Here is a 20,680-nt window from a genome sequence, read left to right on the forward strand (position 1 = left end):
TATGTTGACAAAGTAGTATCGCCATGACTGTTGTTAGTTTTCTCCTCATTTAGTTTCTATATCCTCAATCATTTTAGCAGTCCTTTTCATAAAATATGGATTGCAGATTTTAAGTAGCACTCCACATAAGAATCATGCAAAATATGATTTTGGTTGGAAAGCCTACATATTTTTATTTTTGATATTTTATTTAAAATGTCATAGTTAACAGAAAGTAACATGTGGTTTTTCATATAACCCATGTTCACAGGAGATAAAAATTATATAGAATGCACTGTAGATTTCAAAATTAAGGGAGATAATTCTGTAAATGACACTCAAATATGATAGAATCTATTGGATTTTCAATGTTGATTATCTCCTAAGAGCAGACAGATATGAATGAATAATTACACTTCTCACAATATGGACCCATAAAACAACTTAATTACAAAAATAAAAATATGTAGCCTTTTTGGGGTGTATCTCATTCTTCAGATTTTGCATGATTCTTACAAAGACAACTACTTAATAAGAACTGTCTTATACCAAACTTTGTTTATTTATTATTTTGTGACACTCCAGATAAGAATCATACAAAATGTGATTCATAGTTGGAAATCCTACATATTATTATTTTTGATCTTTTGTTAAAAATGTTATAGTAAACAGAAAGTAACATGTGGTTTTTCATATGACCCTTGTTCTTGGGAGATAAAAATTATATGGAATGTAATGTAGAATTCAAAATTAAGGGAGATAACTCTGTAAATGATACTGAAATACAATAGAAACTATTGGGTTTTTGATTTTAATTCTCTCCCAAGAGCAGACAGATTGAAATTAATAATTACACATTTCATCATATAGTCATATAAGGCAATTATTAACAAAACTAAAAAAAAAATATATAGCCTTTTTTGGGGTGTATCACATATTACAGAATTTGCATGATTCTTATGAAGACTGCTACTTAAATATAGATACATGTACATGTATGTGCAATGTCATTTACAGATTGAGTCTGCTGTTGATAAAAGTCTTAAAAACCTTACAGACAAAAGGGTGGAAGAGTTAAAAGTAAGTCTTTAATGTCTTATCGTGATATTTTTCTTCAATAATATCTGAAGTAATGTATTAGTATTGTTGCCAGAGTGGTACACTAATGGTCAAATTCATATGAAACTTGTATAGTCCTTTTTCATATTCCTGACTTTGGCTCGTTTTTTTTTTAAGATTTTAAGCAAAGGGGAGTAATTTTCTACAAATTTGTCATCCCTCAGAATGGTTTACTGTCCAATTTGAGCAATGGACGGCAGTAGACTTCAAACTCAATTATTAAATTTATAAGAGATGTGGTAAGTACTTGGATACTTTTTTCAAGCCATTCAGGTTTTTACTGAAGAGAAAATAATTTAAGTTTACAAGAAAAATGTTTAGTGTTTTCCCTTTCCCCAATGAGACCCACAACCAGGTTGTTTGTTGTTGGTGGGTTACGTCCCTTTGAAAAACTTACTAAAATGGCTTGCATTTTGTAAACATGAGAAAGGACTATTTTAATGTAATAAAGCTAATTACAGGTAGTTGAAGTTTTCCTTTTATTTGTAATTTAATATGAAAATAAGAAATGTGGTATGATTGCCAATGTGACCGTCTTTCACTAGATACCAAGCAACAAACAATCAAACTTCTACAGGCCACCCTACAGTTTTCAATGATGGGCAAAACCCATACCATAAAGCAAGATGTAAAAAGCCCCAAAACAAATGAAGTGAAACTAATAATAGAAGTCGAAAATCAACCTAATCTATATAGGAATTACAAAGAACACAAAAAAAAAAAACAACAACCACTGGACTGTAGGTTACTAGCTTGGGACAGACACATAAAGTATATGGCAGGGTTAAACTTGTATTTAAGCACTCAACCCTCCCCTATCCTAGGACTGTCATGGGAAAATACAACAATAAAATGAACTATAAAAATCTATCGATTAAGTTTGATTTGAGTGGATAGCTTCATAATTATAGGGAAATGTTTATGAAAATAAAACTTGGATTGTTTTCTGCCATCAATAACATACTAAGATGGGTCATATTTGTTTATTAAGTGTGAATACAAAGAAAACAATAGAAACATCTGCTGATTTTGTAGGGTTGATTGTTCCTTATATTTATACAAAGTGCTTTTGTTTTTGCAGTGTTAATTTTAGTCCTTTTAATGTTGCATGACTGTAAAGACAGTTAACTTATCTCTGCATCTGATCTTTTGTGTTTGAGAGTATGGTACTCTCATCTGTGAAGTCTAAACTAATAAGTTTTGTCATCTTTTCCACCTTATACTTGTGTTGTTTTAAGCCGTTGTTTGCCTCATTATCCAATCAATTGTTAGAAGGAACAAAAACCTCTGACATGTTACATCCTTGCTTAACTCGTGATTTTATGTCAATCCATTCATATATGCCTGTGCCATTAACAACAGAACATCCCTTTTTTACATGATTTTGACATACTCAGTAAGTTTATCAGGGATGCCTTATGCTTTCATGATCCTCCACAACGTATTGTCGAAAGCTTTCTTGAAGCCCACAAAGCATACATACAAAGGGGTAGGCCACAAATGGTAAAAAAACTGCCAACCTCAGATTTTAGCCAAAGTTGTTTTAAATATTTGTACCAACATGAAGTGTTTAGTGCCAAATTTAAAATCTTTACAATTAAACATAAAAAAGTTATGGGTGATGCAAGTTATGTTGTTTAATTAGACATAGCAATAAAATAAAGTCAAGAACATCAAGGATGTAATTGTGGAGAAAAGAGCTGTAGTTGGACATAGTTCTTTTATATCTATGTCGACATTTACAAGTGCCGGTACATGTATAACAATTTAATTGTCAGTTTATTCTTCTACTGCACTCTCATTGGTGTCATTATTGTCAGTAATCTCCCGGTATAGCATCAGCATAAATTGAGATGAAGAATCCAGTGGGTCACACCTAAGTTGACATCAGGTTGGTGATAAGTACCATATAGTAGATGCTGCATAGGAGCTCATGCCAACAACCCTTGCTGCAGCTCTGCATTTACAATACCATGACTTAATATCTACTGGAAAATATTTTTTCCATAGCATATAAGATTTTGATGAGACATGACGACTTTGGTTCTTGATGCAAATGAGATGATCATCCTCCTGGTGAACTAGAATTTTGCTATTGCCATCAGGATGCTCCTGGGTATAACAATGCAGAAAGCCTACACTTCAAGTGTTATGAGAAGGGGCGTAATATAGGGTATGCAATATAGGTTGAAGAGTGTGATGTAGGTATGTGATATAGGGTTTTTATTTAGGTCTGGCTCACCCATGAAAACCAAGAAAATTGGTACCCCAAGAACAATAGTACTTTCACAGTATTAAAATCTATATATATATGGTATAAAGGTATATCATCCCTTGTGATATACATATAGCGCACTTGAAGTCTCAAGCAATACAAAAATACAAATTACTACCTGATACAGTATTCCCTTGTATTCATGGATAGCTAATATATGGCAATAATTGTACATATTTAATTTACAGGCCAAGAAAGCAGCTTTCGCATGTGCTAAAGAATATGAGAAGGTGGAGGATACTAGAACAGATGCCAAATCTGGAAATAAGAAATGTTCGGACAAAGACATGCTGAAGGTAAATCTAGTTTTACTGTAAACATATTAATTTTGGTGGTTGCTAATTTTTGCAGATTCTGTCAATTGAGCATATTCATGGTTTCAAAAAATAGTAAGCTTCATATAGTGTTAATGCTCAATTTTGCCGGTGTTATTTTTGTGCTTTTCTGTCCACCGTGAAAATACCGAAAATTAATACTTTTATAGGACGTGAAAGTAATTATCAATTTGGCTGCATAATTAAACCATTTCTTATTATACATGTACTTGTTATTGAAAAAAATACCCAAATATTCAAGCACCTGATGCTCAGTCACAGGAGCTTTAATGAAATGATAAATCGTAATATCACAGAAACTGAAAAATCAAAATGCAATTAGGCTTTCAAAAAATAACAAAGCCTGTGGGTATGACCTCATGATAAATGAATATATAAAGAACACTTCTCATATATTCATCCATGTATATGTGAAAACAGATTTGGTGAAACATAACCATGATAACAAATGCACCAGTGTATCACCTAAATATCTATGATAATGAGTTGATTATGGAATTTCTCACATCCAGTGAAATAAATTTTATAGTTTTGATCGTGAGGCTTGCCAAGCTATTCAAACTATAAAATTTATTTCATGAGATGTGAGAAATCCATAGTCAACAAGCTTTGAGCGTAGATTCTGTTTCTCTAATGCCCTTAAAATGTCAAAAATACCCAAAAATGAAAGTGTGCGAAACGTTCTTATTCCAATTCGTAGGAAACATGTTGACGTTACACAAATGCAAATATTCCAAACAAAAGAAACCAGACGATTTCAAAGGTTTTTTCACTTCAAATCTTCCAGAGTCCCTTCATAATTCTTATTTAAGGTAAGAAAACACCAAAATTATCTCATTTAACTGAAATATAACTACAATGGCAATCAAGGCATTCAAGATGGAGTCCAAGACAGTCGATTTCTAAGCCAATGGAACTATGAGAACAAAAAAGTCACTAGTGATGAGATCATTTTTTTCCACATCGATCAAGTGGTATGAAAATTGAAGCAAAATAAGAGAAATACAAAATAAAAAATACTTTCTGAGATCACCAAAGGTCTTCAGTAAGTGTAAACACACCTTTAGGTAAATGTCATATTCAGCACTCAAAATTTCTGGTAATTTTGGCTTCAAGGTAACATCCTACTTTAATATGAAAGATGGAAAGACCCATAAATTACTGGCCGATAACTGTATTGGGTGCTTTTTACATCAGATATAACTATTTTTTGGGCATATTTTCTGGGATTTTATCTCATACTTCATTAAAACCAATTTTGTTTCATGAAAAAACATTCTACCATATAAAGTACATGTATATATATGATGCATTTACTGTTTTGTTTAGTTAGATTAAAGAAGAAAAATACTTTTTATGCTTTTGATACTGTATGGTGCTGTGATTTCTCTTGATAAAAAAGTGTAAATTGGCCCAAACCAGGTTATTGAATATAACCTGTCCAAAAATTAGAAACATTCCTTATAATTTACTTCCTAATGAATGACAGTTCAGATATTAATAACTGATTTGTACCAGTAATCAAAACATTATTTTGAATTATTTGAATTGCAGAATGGGACAAAATAATATTAACATCATTGTAGCAAGCCAGATTACACAAAATAACCTGAGAAACAACCAACCAGAAAGCTTGTTACAGATCAAATTAAATTATTATGTACACATGATAAATATCCACGTAAACAGATAAACAAAAATGTATGATTTTGTAATGACATACTGTGAAAGTACTTTAATTCATGGATACCAATTTTCGTGGATTAAGGATGAAGCACAAGTTCGTGGATTCTTGAATTTGTGTTTTTTAAGTTTTCAGTCTACACATCAAATCCTTTATGTTGGCGTACTCACGAAACCATGAAAATTAATACCCCATGAACAATAGTGCTTTCACAGTAACTGATATATCACCATTAAGTATATACTGTAGCTCAGTGTTTAGTACATGTACAAGGAAACAGTGTTATAGAAGTTTCGAATTTTACACTACAACAAATGTCTTGATATATCTCCTCCTGTACCTAATTATTGATTTCAGTTGGACAAGAAATGTGATCAGTACATTAAATCTCTGAAGAAAGCTGATAAAGATTACTGTGAGTTGTGTGAGAAAGCTGAAGCAGCCAGACAAGAATGGGACCTTAATGTATACAAAGTATGTATTTCTTCATAAATTTTCCAACAATGCATTCATATAATGAAAATAAATCACAATAAATACTTTCGCTTTTAGAATTCAGTACTTTACTTTACTTTACCAATGATTTAAGGTAAATTTTTGTTTGTTTGCTGTCCTTTGAAAGACCTAAAAGGACTCGGTGCAGTAAGGGCCATATTAGGCCCCTTTTTAAAAAAAAAATAAGTTTGAAGTAAATGACAAAATGTAATATGCAATGTTAAATGGATGATTATTTTTTTTTACAACCACAAACAATTGCTGTAATGTTATGAAGTTGTTGTCTGTGTTGTTGGTTTTTTTTTCATGTTAAAGCTTTAGTAGTAGAGAACCAAATATAAAAATATGAGATGTGGAATGATTGCCAATGATACAGTCACCAAAAGTCAAGCAATGAACAATTCAACCTTTAGAGGTTATCACAAGGTCTTCAATGACAGGCAACACCCATATTATAAAACAAGCTGTAAAAGGCCACAAAATAAATGAAGTGAAACTGTTCATAAAAGATGAAAATCCACCAAATCTATAAAAAATACAAAATTAATGACTAAGAATATAAAAAAAAACAAAACAATGACAACCACTCGACTGCAGGCGTCGGTTTCACAAAAAGTCGTAAGTGTAAAGTTGATCTTAAGTAATGACGTCATAAACTAAAATAGCATTGTGACATCATGATTTACGATCAATTTCACATGTATGACTTATTGTGAAACCGATGCCAGGTTCCTGGACTTTTTTTAAGCATCTCAGCGGGTGTTTCTAGAAAGCAGAGGACGCTTACCCTACTGGAGCACTTGGTCCATGCTCCCGGTTAATAGTTCGAGTTCAAGATGCTCATTTACTTTTGTTACATTGTATTACTTTGGTTACTTTATGTTCTTTGTTGTGTTTGTCTGTTTTCCATGTCTGGTCTTTGTCCCTGGATTACATTCTTTTGATTTCCACTAGAATCTTGGTTTCCTTGATTACTCTAGGGACAGGCACGTAAAGTATTAGTTTCGTTTTATTTGTATATCTCATCATTTCTAATTAGGCTATGTTTATCAACAGGGAAGTACACAATTACAAACATTGGAAGAGGAGAGAATTGCTAAAATGTCTGAATATTTGAACCAGTACAATAGTCATATGTCCGTGATGGGACCCAAAATGACAACGGTAAGATCTGTACATAAAATTGGTTGTCTGCAATGGAACCCTAAATGACTTCTGTAAGATCACTTCATGACAGTCCCTTTTTGTAATGGGACCCTAAATGACTACAGTAAGATAAATACACAACAGTCTCTCTCTGTATTGTGACCATAAATGAAATCTGTAAGTTCAGTACATGACAGTCTCTCACTGTAATATGACCCTTAATGAATCCATAAGATCAGTTCATGACAGTCCATGTTTGTAATGGAATCCTAATTTACTACAGTTTGATCAGTACATGACAGTCCCTCTCTGTGATGGGACCCTAAATGACTTCCATACCAGGGTTAATTAGTGTAAGTCACATGTCCTTTTATTATTGGATGTAATGTGGACTGTATTAATGTTTATAATTAAAACTGATTATTTTGTTTTTAGAACTGTGATAGGTTAAATGAAGCTGTTATGTCAGTAGATCTGCAAGGTGACCTACAAACAGTGATACAACAGAAAGGAACTGGTGTGATGCCTTCAGAACAAATATTGGTTGATTGTTATGTAAGTAATTATAAGCATCAGCCTTTATAAAAATCAGACAGGTTGTGATTCATGCATGTCAAAAGCCCAATGAATTCAGTTTTATTTCTTGTTTAGAAACACCTATGGACCACATAACCAGTTTTAGTTTTTCATTTAGGTGTTGCACTTTTGAGTTAAAATTCATATCGATTGTACATAAAATTAGCACTTTGCAAGAGTTATTGTTCTTGATTTGGTTTGATTTGGTTGAATTTAGTGGGAATTTAAAGTTAAGTTTTCTCATACGTACAGAACTAAATACAGATAGGACTATTACCACATAAAAATATAGCACATGTAGACCAAAAAAGCAATGTCTGATGCTTGGGTTTTTCTACACCATTAATCACCTTACCATAGGCAGTGTCTGAATTTTGGACTGGTACATAACGTATCGGCAACTTCATTGTTTCTATTATTCTTACTGCCAGATATTTTCTGTATTTGGCTATTATTTAAGGAATAATGGTTATGTATTTTTTTTTTCTATCTGTGAAGAAATAACCTCAATCATGTGGTGCACACTAAATAACCTTATTTAGCTGGTTATTTTCAAGTGTGCATCACAGACATTGAGGTTATTTCAAAAAGACCAAAAAAAATCTAACAGTCATTCCTTACAATTGAATTTTAGTATCAAAATTCAACAAGTAATCATTAAAATAAGTCGATAACGTCACCATCACATTACAAAATCTGATTTATTAGATGATGAACAAAATTTTTTATCCAATCAGGAATTATGTTACTTCTGAAATTGAATTCTTGAAAAATTTTTGCAATTTCCCTTAACAGCTTTTAGCCAGAACAACTGTGATGTCACAGCTAAACAGAGTAATGTCTGTTTTAACTTTCTCGACAGAACATAAAATCTGGCCCTATCAAACTCATTAATGCTTTCTGTATTGAATTAAAAACTGTTGTTATTTTAAATATATTATGTGGATACTACTTTATTTCCCCCATTGATGGCAGTAACCATTGATGTAAGTTTTATCCAGATCTGTAGAGAAATGTAAAGGTGAGATTGCTTACAAGGTGTAATGGATATAGGCATAGAGAGAGAGTGATTAATGCCTAGTATTTCAAAGCCCATTAATCCATCTATCTTTGCCATGGTCCATAATAAGCACCCTAGCTAAATTTTAAAATGGATCTAAAATACAAAATACTTGGTTTTTGAGTCTACAATTACTCAACTTTAATTTTCAGGCAGAAGATATGCAGTTTTCTATGAAACCAGAACGTAGGAAAAACTTTTTACAGAATTATTTATTATATATACGACAGTCTATAGAAAGAGAAAAGAAGGGGAGAGAAGGTAACAGAATAAATGAAAAGTCAGATTACATATAGACCTTCCTTGAATAATTTGATGGACCTTTGACAGAGACTGACTTACTTAATAGACCTTCCTTGAATAATTTGATGGACCTTTGACAGAGACTGACTTACTTAATAGACCTTCCTTGAATAATTTGATGGACCTTTGACAGAGACTGACTTACTTAATAGACCTTCCTTGAATAATTTGATGGACCTTTGACAGAGACTGACTTACTTAATAGACCTTCCTTGAATAATTTGATGGACCTTTGACAGAGACTGACTTACTTAATAGACCTTCCTTGAATAATTTGATGGACCTTTGACAGAGACTGACTTACTTAATAGACCTTCCTTGAATAATTTGATGGACCTTTGACAGAGACTGACTTACTTAAACCTTTCAATCCTTTGCAAGACAAAGGTTGTCTATGAAGGATTTCCATTTTCTTTGGTGCTGGACGAGCTCGTCAATCTGACCCCAAGTCTTGCCTTGTTGTTTTCCCTCCTGTTCTGTTGATCTTCTCCAGAAGGTCTTTCTCATTTTTTTGTCCTTCTGGGTTTCATCTCAAACCCTGGTTTACAATGGTGGTTTTCTGCTTTCTTAGGGTATGTGCTATCCAGGTACATTTTCTCCTTTTGATCTATATTTCTATTGGAAGCTGATTTGCCCTATACAATCAATAATTCTTCATTTGACGGAGAGCCACAAAGTATAATTCAAGTTTGAAAAATGTTGGAGACATATGAACAACACAAAACATAAGTAAAATAAAAAGTTAGCCAACTTAATTGAAAATTATCTACCTTTCTATATATTATGCACAACTTATATATAATTGCTATAATCAGAATGGTTATTCAAACCTGATGGTTTAACACTTAACAGTGCAACCTCTCAAGAAACAAAAATGAAAACTTTCGACTATTGTTGTTGTTTAGCTAAGGGCTGTTTCAGTAAATGGTATGAGGTCCCTGGAGAAGGCATATTTTCAACAGGGGAGTCACTCATAGGAGTTTTATAGATATTTTGTATTAAACTCTATATATTGTCAAGAGACCTGAATGCCCGCCCATATACAAAGAATAAAAGTGCCTTCCGCCGCTAGCCCTAATTCTTATGACATTTTTGATATTGCAGGAGTAGAAAAATTGATAGAAGTATATAATCAGAGACCTGGTTTTGCTGATGCTGAGACGCAAGAGGAAACAAAACAAAGATTATTACAAGTAAATGTCATATTAATTTATACTGGTTTATCAAATTTGACTTGTGCAGCAAATTCTGATGTTTGCACATGCCATTTTATATGACATATTGTGTGAGGTACATACTACTCAGTGTCAGTGATGGATCATATTAATTCTGCTGAAATAAGATATTCTTTCAAATAACAACAAAATATATACATAAATATTAATATAATAAATAGATAATCAATTCTAAATGTCTTTCATTCATCCTTTGTCTGCCTGTCATTTGTCCAACACTCATTAAATGTCAGTACTTGTAACGATCAGGCAGTCAGTGAAACATGGTATGAAAAAAAACCCATCATTTTGATAGTATAATTTTACTATTTGCACCATCAGAATCAAGGAAAACAGACAAGATTTTCCATATCATGCTGGACAATTGAGTTACAATTTTATTGAAATGCACTGAAAATGAGCATTTCAAGGGCAGGTAACTCTGTCAAAAACCTCATTTTTCAAAAATTCTACTAAAAAATTTCTGTACAAAGCCAGTGATTTAGAAATGAAATGATGGTCTTTTCAAATAGAGAAAGCATCCTTGAGTGATACTTCATTATCAGATCGGTGAGATTTTGACATGCATGTTTCTGATTTTTCCACTTTGCCTGATTTTTACAAACACTTACACGTAATTTTCTCTAAACCACTGGATGGGTTTCCATCAAGCTTCCTGAGAATGATAATTAGGTCATGCCATATGTTCCTTGAATGAATTTGAGGTTTCATCATCTGATAAAATAAGTGGTTTCTATAAGTACAGCATGTACTTGGACATTAACTTGTTTGCAAGGTAGAAGCAGGCGCGAATCCAAGGACTGGTGCACTGGGCGTACACCCCCCTTCAATCAGTAAGAAAAAAATGTTTTACCACAAGTTTCACCCCATAATATTTTTGTCCCCCACTCAAATCCTGGATCCGCCCCTGAGAAGGTACCCATTTTTATCTCTTACTCCTTCAAAACCCCTCAAACCTCAAACTGTAAGATTAAAAAATACCAGACAAAATATTCTTTATATTATAGCACATAAACATTTTTTGTAGGTTACTTATATGATGAATTTCTTAGAAGCAAGTCATTATAAATTGGCAAATAGTTTTGCTAAATTAGATGGACAACAGAAGCTAGAACATAAATTCGCCCAGTATATAGAGTCATCACGAGACAAACAGGGACTACAAGTATCTGCATTGAAGTTACCTGCAAACATGGCTAGTGAGGGAAATTCTGGATATGATGTGACATCAGTTACTCTTACCACTCTTGATAGTCAGGCAAATGAGAATGAAACAGGTTTTGGTATGTAACATCTGATCTTCTAACAGTGTTTTTTACTTCCTGGTTGAAAGGGTGGTATATTTATATATATATATATATATATATATTTATATATATAGAGTGGTCAGTTGTCCTTTCTTTCTTCTGTTACAATTTTGTAACCTCAATTTCTCCTAAAGCACTAAGTGGATTTTCATGGAATGCCATCTTGCATTTTGTATTTTGATTTTGATCTGATTGAGTATGTGATTTTCTTTTGTTTAACAAGGATTTGCCATGAATTCAGTTTTATGGGTTTTAATGAAAACTTGTAACAATATTTGTACTTCCATTTGTATTGTCATTGTTCTTCTATTTTGATTGTCAATCTGAATAAATTTTGCATTTTCTTTTATTTTACTTCCACTTCACGTGCGACGTTGACTTCTCATCCATTCATGCATCTGTCTGTAATTTGTATGATGTCATATGAGAATTAATACGTAATTGTGGTGACTCTTGATAAGTCAAAAATACTAAATGAATTACTGCAGGTTATTTTGGCAGGTGTTAAATATGGTGATCGTGAGGCCAAAAGGTATAAAAAATTTCGCGGATTCAATTTTTTTAGATGCTTAGTGGTGCACTTTATAGTATTGTTGACCTCAAAGCCCTCTACAAACACATGGAACAATCCACTCAGATGGCTCAGTGGAGGTTGTGGCTGCTCAAAGTTGCCATTTAAGGAGGTAGACCTATGGTAAGGGACACAACTCTTACAAATCATTGGAATGTTTGTATTTACTATTTTACATTGATCTCGTGTAAGCATAAAAGTAACTTGGACTGAATTCATTCTATTTCAAAGGAAAGCTTGAAAGGCTTTGGTGAAATTGAATTTGATACAAACATATCACTGATTTAAAGAGTTATGTCCCTTATCCTAGGTCTACCTCCTTAAACCCAGTGGGGAAGCACAGATTTCTAAAGGAATTCTGCAACACTATTGTAGCTACAAAGAACATAACTTACTGTTACTTCACATGTAATAAGTTTTATCGTGTAACAGATATGAAATCAAACAAATTTAGCATTGATGTAAATTGTAATTATCATATTGTTATAGTATAAATATAGATGGTCCAGTCAAAAAAAATTTTAAACTTAAATAAATTGCAACAGAATATGTTTTGATTCAAATACATAGCATTATTCCTTATGCATACAGAGTCATTTCCCCTTTCCAATGTTAATTTCCATAGGAAAATTTAACTGCTTATTTTGAGGTTTCAGCTCGTTAAATTTTGTTAGACGTTTTTCTGTGCTTATTTGGGTCATAATGCCAATATAATGGATTAAATTTTATAAAATATATTTTCTGTTGCAATTTGTTTAGATGAAGGGTGAACTTTGCTTGATATTTTGACACAAGCATTGTATAGGTAGAATATATTAGGGGATTTGATTGCAATTTTAGGTGACTACAATTTCCCGTTTGTAATTTTACCATATGGTTATAATGCATTCACTAAAATAGGGGTAAATGGCTAGTGGGCATAAGTTCACAGATTTTTGTCCGACGCAGTCAGTATTGTTTTGCTTTTTACCCTTTGACCTGAAAGATTCTCTTCCATGGGAATGCAAGTCACCTGATCCAATTCTGTTTCCATATTGGCCAAATACTGATAACTTAGTTGCATTTGACAAAACTATCGAAAATTAAAATTGCGTGTCATGTGTTATTTCCTGAATGTAATGTAGAAAATTATATGTAAAAAGAACAAATTTTACTGCATCAGCTATCTTCATTTTTAAAGATAGTACTTGATTTTTTTTTCAGCTGACGACGAATTTGAAGAAACATCAATTGGACAATGTCGAGCACTGTATGATTATGAAGCTGCACAAGCTGATGAACTCTCTATCCATGAAGGTACATAATAATTTTTAAATATCTACAGGTTTATGTGTTCATTCCCCATCCAAATCCTACTGAAAACATCACACCAAAGTATTTTAACCCATCACATTTTTTGTGCCTGTCCCAAGTCAGGAATTTCTGGCCTTTGTATGTATTGTTTCATTTTCACTTTCATTATCTATGATTTTAGAAATCCTATCATGTTGAAATAAGAACATTTCATTTACTGTGAAAGTACTTTAATTTGTGAATACCAATTTTTATGGATTAGGAAAGATTCACAAGTTTGTGAATTAATGGTTTTTGGGTTTTCAGTATAAACAATAATGGAAATCTCCTTTTTTTGGGAACCAAATTTTATGGTCTGGCTCACCCACAAAAACCACAAAAATTGGGACCCCATGAACAGTAGTACTTTCACAGTACTACAGAGAATGACACAAATTATTTCATCTCATCTGGATCATTTGTTAACTGTGATTAACTTTTCAGGGGATATTATTAATTTGTATGAGAAGCAACAAGATGGATGGTGGCAAGGTGAGAGTGGTGGTAGAGTTGGCATCTTCCCAGCAACATATGTAGAGGAAATATAAAATTACTTTATGTGAGCAGAAAGTTGATCTTACTACACATGTGCAGGAAAGTTGACTAAAACACATGGGCAGGATTTACAACATGTTTAAGTGACATCATCCAGCAGACTACAAACAGGAAGTAAAATGCTGTGTTCAAATAACTGATACTCAATGCTTAGCATAATTATATTTAGGTCTTAGCTTTGGCGTTAAAAGCATCAAACATGTAATTGATGGCTGTTGTGCAAATTAGAAAATATTGTTAAATCATTAAATCCTATTTCAGCAACTCTATAGTGCTAAGAACTTTTACAGGTATCAGTTACATAATATCATGAACCTATTAGTACCTGGAATATAAGTCATGAAATTAATATTGTTTTGCTGTTTTGCAAGTTTTTAACTGGCAATTTAAGAAAAAAAAACACATTTACGTCATGGATTACACAAAATGATATAAAGTAATTACATTTATTTTTTGGGAATATTCTCTAAATAACATTTAGCACTAACTGCGAGTGCAATGATATACTGCAAGGAATATTTGTACAGTGTCAGTATCGATAAGAATCAGGCAGTGAGTGAAACGTAGTATGAAAAATCCCACCATTTTGAAAGTTTAATTTGACTATTTGCACAGAACCAAGGAAAAAGAATTTTCATATCACTTTGGTAAATTGGTTTAATAATTTTATTAAAAAGGACTGAAAATGAACATTTCAAGGGCAGATAACTCTCTTTAAAACCAAATTTTTGTAAGATTCAATTGAAAATTTTCTGAGCAAATCCAGTGATGCAGAGATCAAATAATGGTCTTTTCAAGTAGAGAAATTATCATTGAATGAAATTGTATTGTCAGAACTGTGGGGCTTTGACATGCATGTTTCAAGTTTTTCCCATTTTGCCTGATTCTTACAAAAAAACTTACACTTAACAATGTAAATGAAACTACCCTTTGTTATGGAAGTTAAAAGTGAAGAACATCCTTATGTACTGGAAGGATACAATGCCTTATTAAACAAATTTGCTTATAATTGAAATGGTTCAACTTTTGATATACATCTCACTGTTGGATATAGTTATTACACTTCGTTGCTCTAACAGAAATCTTCTGAAATAACTTTGTAATAATTTTATCTTGTAGCTGTGTAAATCTGTCATTAAGTTTAAAAGGAGTTAAATTTATTGGGGTTTACAGTACCTGAACCGATCCATGCAACAAAAATTGCGATCAGTCATCGATCACCGGCCAGTTTCTGATCAGTCATTGATCTGTCAAACCGATCCATTAAACCGCTGATTGCATCACGTGACCACAGGGCGGTCAATGTATTTTACGGTTTTCGTTGTTTTCTTTAACAATTTTACACATATTTACATAATGCAAAAGACTTAAACTACAATTTTTACTTTTATTTCACATTTCTTTTATTTTAAGCAGATAATCAGTCATTTTACATAACAAAAGTGTGATCAGATCGGTCACCGGTCATCGGTTATTGATCCGTCAGCGATCAGTCAGTCAGTGGTCATTGATCCGTCAAATCGTTGCGCGGATCGGTTCAACTGTAATTTAATGTAAATTCTTATTACAAAAGCATTGTAGTTATGATTTTATGGTTGAAAGTGTAAATTACATCATTTTTTGTTACTTAGTTTAAAGTTGTTTTTTTTTAATTATATATTCAAAAAATTTTTTTTAACTTGATGGTGTAGTTGTAGTAATAAAAAAAAGAATCTGTCAGAAGACCATGAAACAGTGAAAGAAATGGTACTTAACTATTTGTTCAGCTAAGAGCAATAGCTCAGGAGAAATTATTTGGTGACATTTGTGAATACCCTTTTTAAACCAGTAACATACTATTTCTTAGTCATTGTAAAATATATGTTTTCAAAATTAACATTTGTTGAAATCAGTTATGGTACCAGATTTGCATTTCATATGCCTGAGAGGATGTACATCAAAACATACAGAGTATAAATATATTGTGTTTTCTTTTTGTCTCTTTAGAAACTAAAGTTTATAATTTACAAAATAAACTTAACAAAACTCTTAAAGATAACAAAGTTTTTGTTAAGAGAAATTTAAAATAATAACATAAATGTTCCGATGAAAAGGTAGGTTTGATGAGTGTAAAACGAAAGTGAAAGTAGAGAAAATGGCTATTCGTAATTCAAGTCTACTTTTCTTTCCGATTTTTGTGGACTCGCCCTACTTTTTTGTGGAAAGTTTATTTTGTACATGTCTTTAAAAATGCTACATTAGTGAAAGTTTTTTTTAATCAGTTTATATATGTATTTTTTTTAAACTCTAAAAATATGCACTTCACTTTAGAAGTCTGTGGGAAAATTAATGCAAGTCTAATACCTTATCTTTACTGTTAAATGGTTTTCTCCATGAATCATAAGCATAATTGATGAATCTGATACTGGTAGTTATTTATAGTTACTTTGTCTTCTGTATTAATACAATTAAATTTTTATGATGTGTGATATATGAATAAGAAACTGGCATTTGTGATTTGTACATTACACCTTAACCTGTACTTAGAAATCAGTTTGAATGTTTTGATCAGTTACTCAGTGTTAGAAACTTAATTTTTGGCTAACATAGACCCACCATAATTTTATGTAGACCGCATTGTAGATTTCAAAGGAAATTGAGCCAATTTCTTCATAGACTTGCTTAATTATACATAGACTCGGTCCGTAGGTCTACTACTAATTTCTTTCACTGGTTATTGTGGTAATGATAAAATATTGTATGTGACTTTCAGTCAGGTGATATTATAGCGATGTTTTCGGTGTAGTTTTGTCATTGTTGTCATAGAAATTTTTTTTTTTTTAACATGAACTTGAATATACACATATGTGTAAAGACCTCTATAATTTTGTAATTCATGTACAAGGTTGTATATCATAAAAAGGTTACAATAGATTACTGGTATCACGATTATTACCTTGACCATTTTGGAATTTAGGACAAAAAATTAATGCTGTCTCTGAACGTTAAATGTATAAGTAGTATGTGAAATTAAACTACAAGACTCTGTGCCACAAAAGGAAGGTTAGCATTGAGTTTTGGAGTTATAATTCTAATCATTTAGGAAGTAGAGGCCAAAAAGGGAAAAAGAAATTCTGGTTTCTAAACAGTAACCTCTTTAGTACAAGTACTTGGATCACAATAAAGTTATACTATTGTATACAAGGTTCTGCATTTGACCTTAATCACTTATGAAGTAAAGGTAAAAAAGGACCCAAAAGAAGTCATTTACTTACTATGAATTTTGAATGTTTTCTTTATAATGCTGAATTCAATTTAGGTTCTGTTTTCCAACTTTGTTCAAAATTAAATTTCATTTGATTTCAAGTTAATTTAATTCTTTAGACTTCTTTATATGCTAAATATTATTTGGAATTTAAATTTCTAAAAGGTCAGAAGGGTCAAGAATGGAGCTTTGCTTGATATTGACCAAATTAAATCTTTGGGTTTGTTTGATATGTTGGATCTGATTCTGATAACAAATGATGGGTTAATGATTAATGACCAGTCATTCTGTTATTGAAACCTATGCTGTATCAAAAATTAAATCCCCCTAAACATTTTTGAGATGAGAGTTGTCATGATAATAACTTAAGTTGCCCAAATCGGTCAAAGATGTTTCAATGGAAAATATGTTTTTTCATATGCTTTTAAAACTTTTGAAAAACATGTTTTTCATCTCTGTTTTTCATATGGATAAGACTGCCATGAAAAACATATGAAAAACATATGTAGGACTTCAAATTAATTAATGAAAAACAGATAAGTAAAAATCATATGGTAATTGTATGTTTTCCATAGGAATTAATGTATGAAAATGGTATTGTTTTCAGATGATTTAGGAAAACTCTTGTTTCCATGTGATTTTATAGGCACAAAAACATATTCCCGTATCAGCCCTAAACATATATATTCCCATATCAGTCCTAAACATATATTCCCATATCAGTCCTAAGCATATGAAAACATGTGTTGCAATTTTTCCTGCGTAGTTCAATTTTATATTTATTTCATGTGAAGTATAATATCTTATCAATTATCAGGATTGAACATTATCAAATTCCTTTAAACAACAATACAAAACATTTTTCTGGTAGGATGAAATAACAATTGCTTGCATTTGTTAAGGTTGTAAATGGTCTGTGCAATACTTGTACATGAGATTTGTACAACTGTTACCTCACGATTGAAATTTTTCTAGACAGATGGTGCTTAGGCCAAAAAAAAATAATAATCTTGTTTCCTGCTACCAGCAAGGAAAAAATTAGGGTAGGTAGGTTGGGAAGCTATTTTATTTTTCAAAAACATTTTACTTTGAGTTTAGACACAATCTACTTTTTTACAGTGCTTGAGTCAAAATAGACATGACATGTTTAGGGTAGGAACAAAAAACTAGGATATGTAGGGTGGCAGGAAACAGACATATTATTTTTTTAGCTTACCCTAAAGGGGTGCCTGGAGCCTAATCCCAGATTCTAGTGGAGTCCATTGCTTTATTCATTCAGTAGTTTCTGTTTGTACTCTGCAAGTTTTACTTATGTTATTTATGGTGTTTAGTCTGTTTTTTTCAAGGCCATCATAAAAAAATTCTTAGATTTTCACTCAACACTTTTCAAAATTTGGGGTTGGCAAGTGGATTAATTTTTTCATTTTTTATCAATTTACATGAAAAATACTGTCAATTTGAAAGAAATTGACCTATATTGGGAAATAAATCAAAATAATTTTTTTCAGAAAGGGTAAAAAAATTGGGTCAGGAGGGGTGAGAATCTAGGATATTTTTTTTTTAATTTTTGCTGTATAACTACCTAAGCCACAAAATGATTTAACAGAGTGCTATTTAAGGTGTTTTATTTGTTTTATTGTGTCTACCTGAACTTCTGTTTCATATTATTTTGTAAAATGACTTCTTTATTTCTTTCAATACATCATTATAACATATATTTATATATCTATAAAAGTACCCAGGTCATGTTATTTGAATGCTATTGTTTATGATGTTGAAATGATTAAACTACATATATATGGCTTGAAACTTTAGCAACATGTAGGATGTGACTAGTAATGCAGGGTATCCTAACCCTACTAGTAAAACTACCCCATATTCTTGAATTGATGTATCCAGTAAATCAGGGTATGATAACCCTTCTAGTAAAACTAGCCCATGTTCTGAGTTGAATAGATGTATCCAGTAAATCAGGGTATGATAACCCTTCTAGTAAAACTAGCCCATGTTCTGAGTTAAATATATGTATCCAATAAATCAGGGTATGATAACCCTTCTAGTAAAACTAGCCCATATTCTGAGTTGAATAGATGTATCCAGTGAATCAGGTATGATAACCCTTCTAGTAGAACTAGCCCATGTTCTGAGTTGAATGGATACTGGGTTGTATGTTTGGTTTTACTTTTCTTGAAGACTTTCCTTAATTGGTATATGATTGCCAAAAATGTCTTTTAATGGAATAATGCCGTCATCATCTGTAGACTTGACAGAAAGTGATGTAGGTTATTTAGGAGCAAAGGTTTTGCATCTTATACAGTATAATATTCATGCAGAAATATTACTTTACATTCCCATCTTGACAGAGTATCTAATATAACAAGAATGGATATGAATATATCAGAGAGACAACAACTCAACCGTGATGAAAAATATCAGCTCAGTCTTCAATGACCAACAAAAAAACCCTCATACCACACAGGGTAGGCTGCAGCTGGCCCCAAAATAACATTATACACAGGTGTAGCGACATAGTTGCCCTATATACTCCAGCAACATTGAAGTAAACCGAAAGTAAAAAAAACCCAATATATACAGAGGCCAGAAATTCCTTTCTTGGGACAGGTCATTAAGCCATAGGTAAATTTGTATATTGTAAACTTTAATTGACCAAATTTAACAATAATAGTACTCATACACCTTTATTCTTGATTTGAATATTACACTAGAAAATGCTTCCCTTCATACTACAATTTATGACAAAAGGGATGATTTTGACTTCCCTGTTGTTGTTTATCCATTCCTAGGATGAATCTATTCATGAAGCATCATCCTATGATATTTACATTTCACAACTGGTCCAATTTGTTCATATTTGTAATTACAGATTTCAACAGGTTATGTTGCTACAAGATTGAAGTCATCACTTTAGAAGTTATATGGTTGTCATCATGAACTCGTGGACCGTTATGGTGTATCCATCTGCGCCATGAAAACTGATTTATTCAACGTGTCATAGTTTTCCTTTCCTCTTTTGTCTACCCTAGACTTGACTTTTTGTGAGCAACTTGGTGGGTACTTGTTTCTAGAAAAGCAGAGGATGCTTACCCTACCAGTGCACCTGGTGCATGCTCCCAGTTTTTAGTGGAGTCCGAGTTGCTCATTTGCTTTTGTTACTTTTGTTACTCATACTGTATGTATGATTTTAGTTACTTCATGTTCTTTGTTGTGTACATGTGTGACTGTTTTCCATTTCTGGTCTTTGTCCCTGGATTACATTCTTTTGATTACCGCTATAACCTTGGTTCCCTTGATTATTCTTTAATGAAGGCACATAAAAGCTTTTGTATCAGGGGTATCCAAATCACACAATTTCTGTTTTCACAAATAGAGATATTTGACCCCTAATTACATCCCTATGCAAAAATTACATAATTTTTAGCGCACCTGGCCAAAGGCAAGGTGAG

General features: G+C 32.2%; 1 protein-coding gene across 5 annotated transcripts in view; it reads left to right on the top strand.

The window, feature by feature from the left end:
* LOC148603123 (nostrin-like) overlaps positions 1 to 19,025 on the top strand; it is a 36,635-nt gene extending 17,610 nt beyond the window's left edge. For all 5 annotated transcript variants that reach the window (XM_088553982.1, XM_088553981.1, XM_088553985.1 and 2 more), the window contains exons 6-15: positions 997 to 1,059; positions 3,562 to 3,669; positions 5,750 to 5,866; positions 6,944 to 7,051; positions 7,469 to 7,588; positions 8,822 to 8,930; positions 10,077 to 10,165; positions 11,235 to 11,490; positions 13,289 to 13,381; positions 13,862 to 19,025. In XM_088553982.1, coding sequence (XP_088410108.1) covers positions 997 to 1,059; positions 3,562 to 3,669; positions 5,750 to 5,866; positions 6,944 to 7,051; positions 7,469 to 7,588; positions 8,822 to 8,930; positions 10,077 to 10,165; positions 11,235 to 11,490; positions 13,289 to 13,381; positions 13,862 to 13,965 — 1,167 coding nt within the window. In that variant the 3' untranslated portion in view covers positions 13,966 to 19,025. The remainder of the gene's footprint in view (positions 1 to 996; positions 1,060 to 3,561; positions 3,670 to 5,749; positions 5,867 to 6,943; positions 7,052 to 7,468; positions 7,589 to 8,821; positions 8,931 to 10,076; positions 10,166 to 11,234; positions 11,491 to 13,288; positions 13,382 to 13,861) is intronic.
* The last annotated feature ends 1,655 nt before the right edge of the window (positions 19,026 to 20,680 follow it).

The sequence above is a fragment of the Perna viridis genome, chromosome 11, assembly GCF_037379345.1.
Source record: "Perna viridis isolate PV_CMFRI_1.1 ecotype Kerala chromosome 11, ASM3737934v1, whole genome shotgun sequence".
In the NCBI taxonomy this organism is placed as follows: Eukaryota; Metazoa; Mollusca; class Bivalvia; order Mytilida; family Mytilidae; genus Perna; species Perna viridis.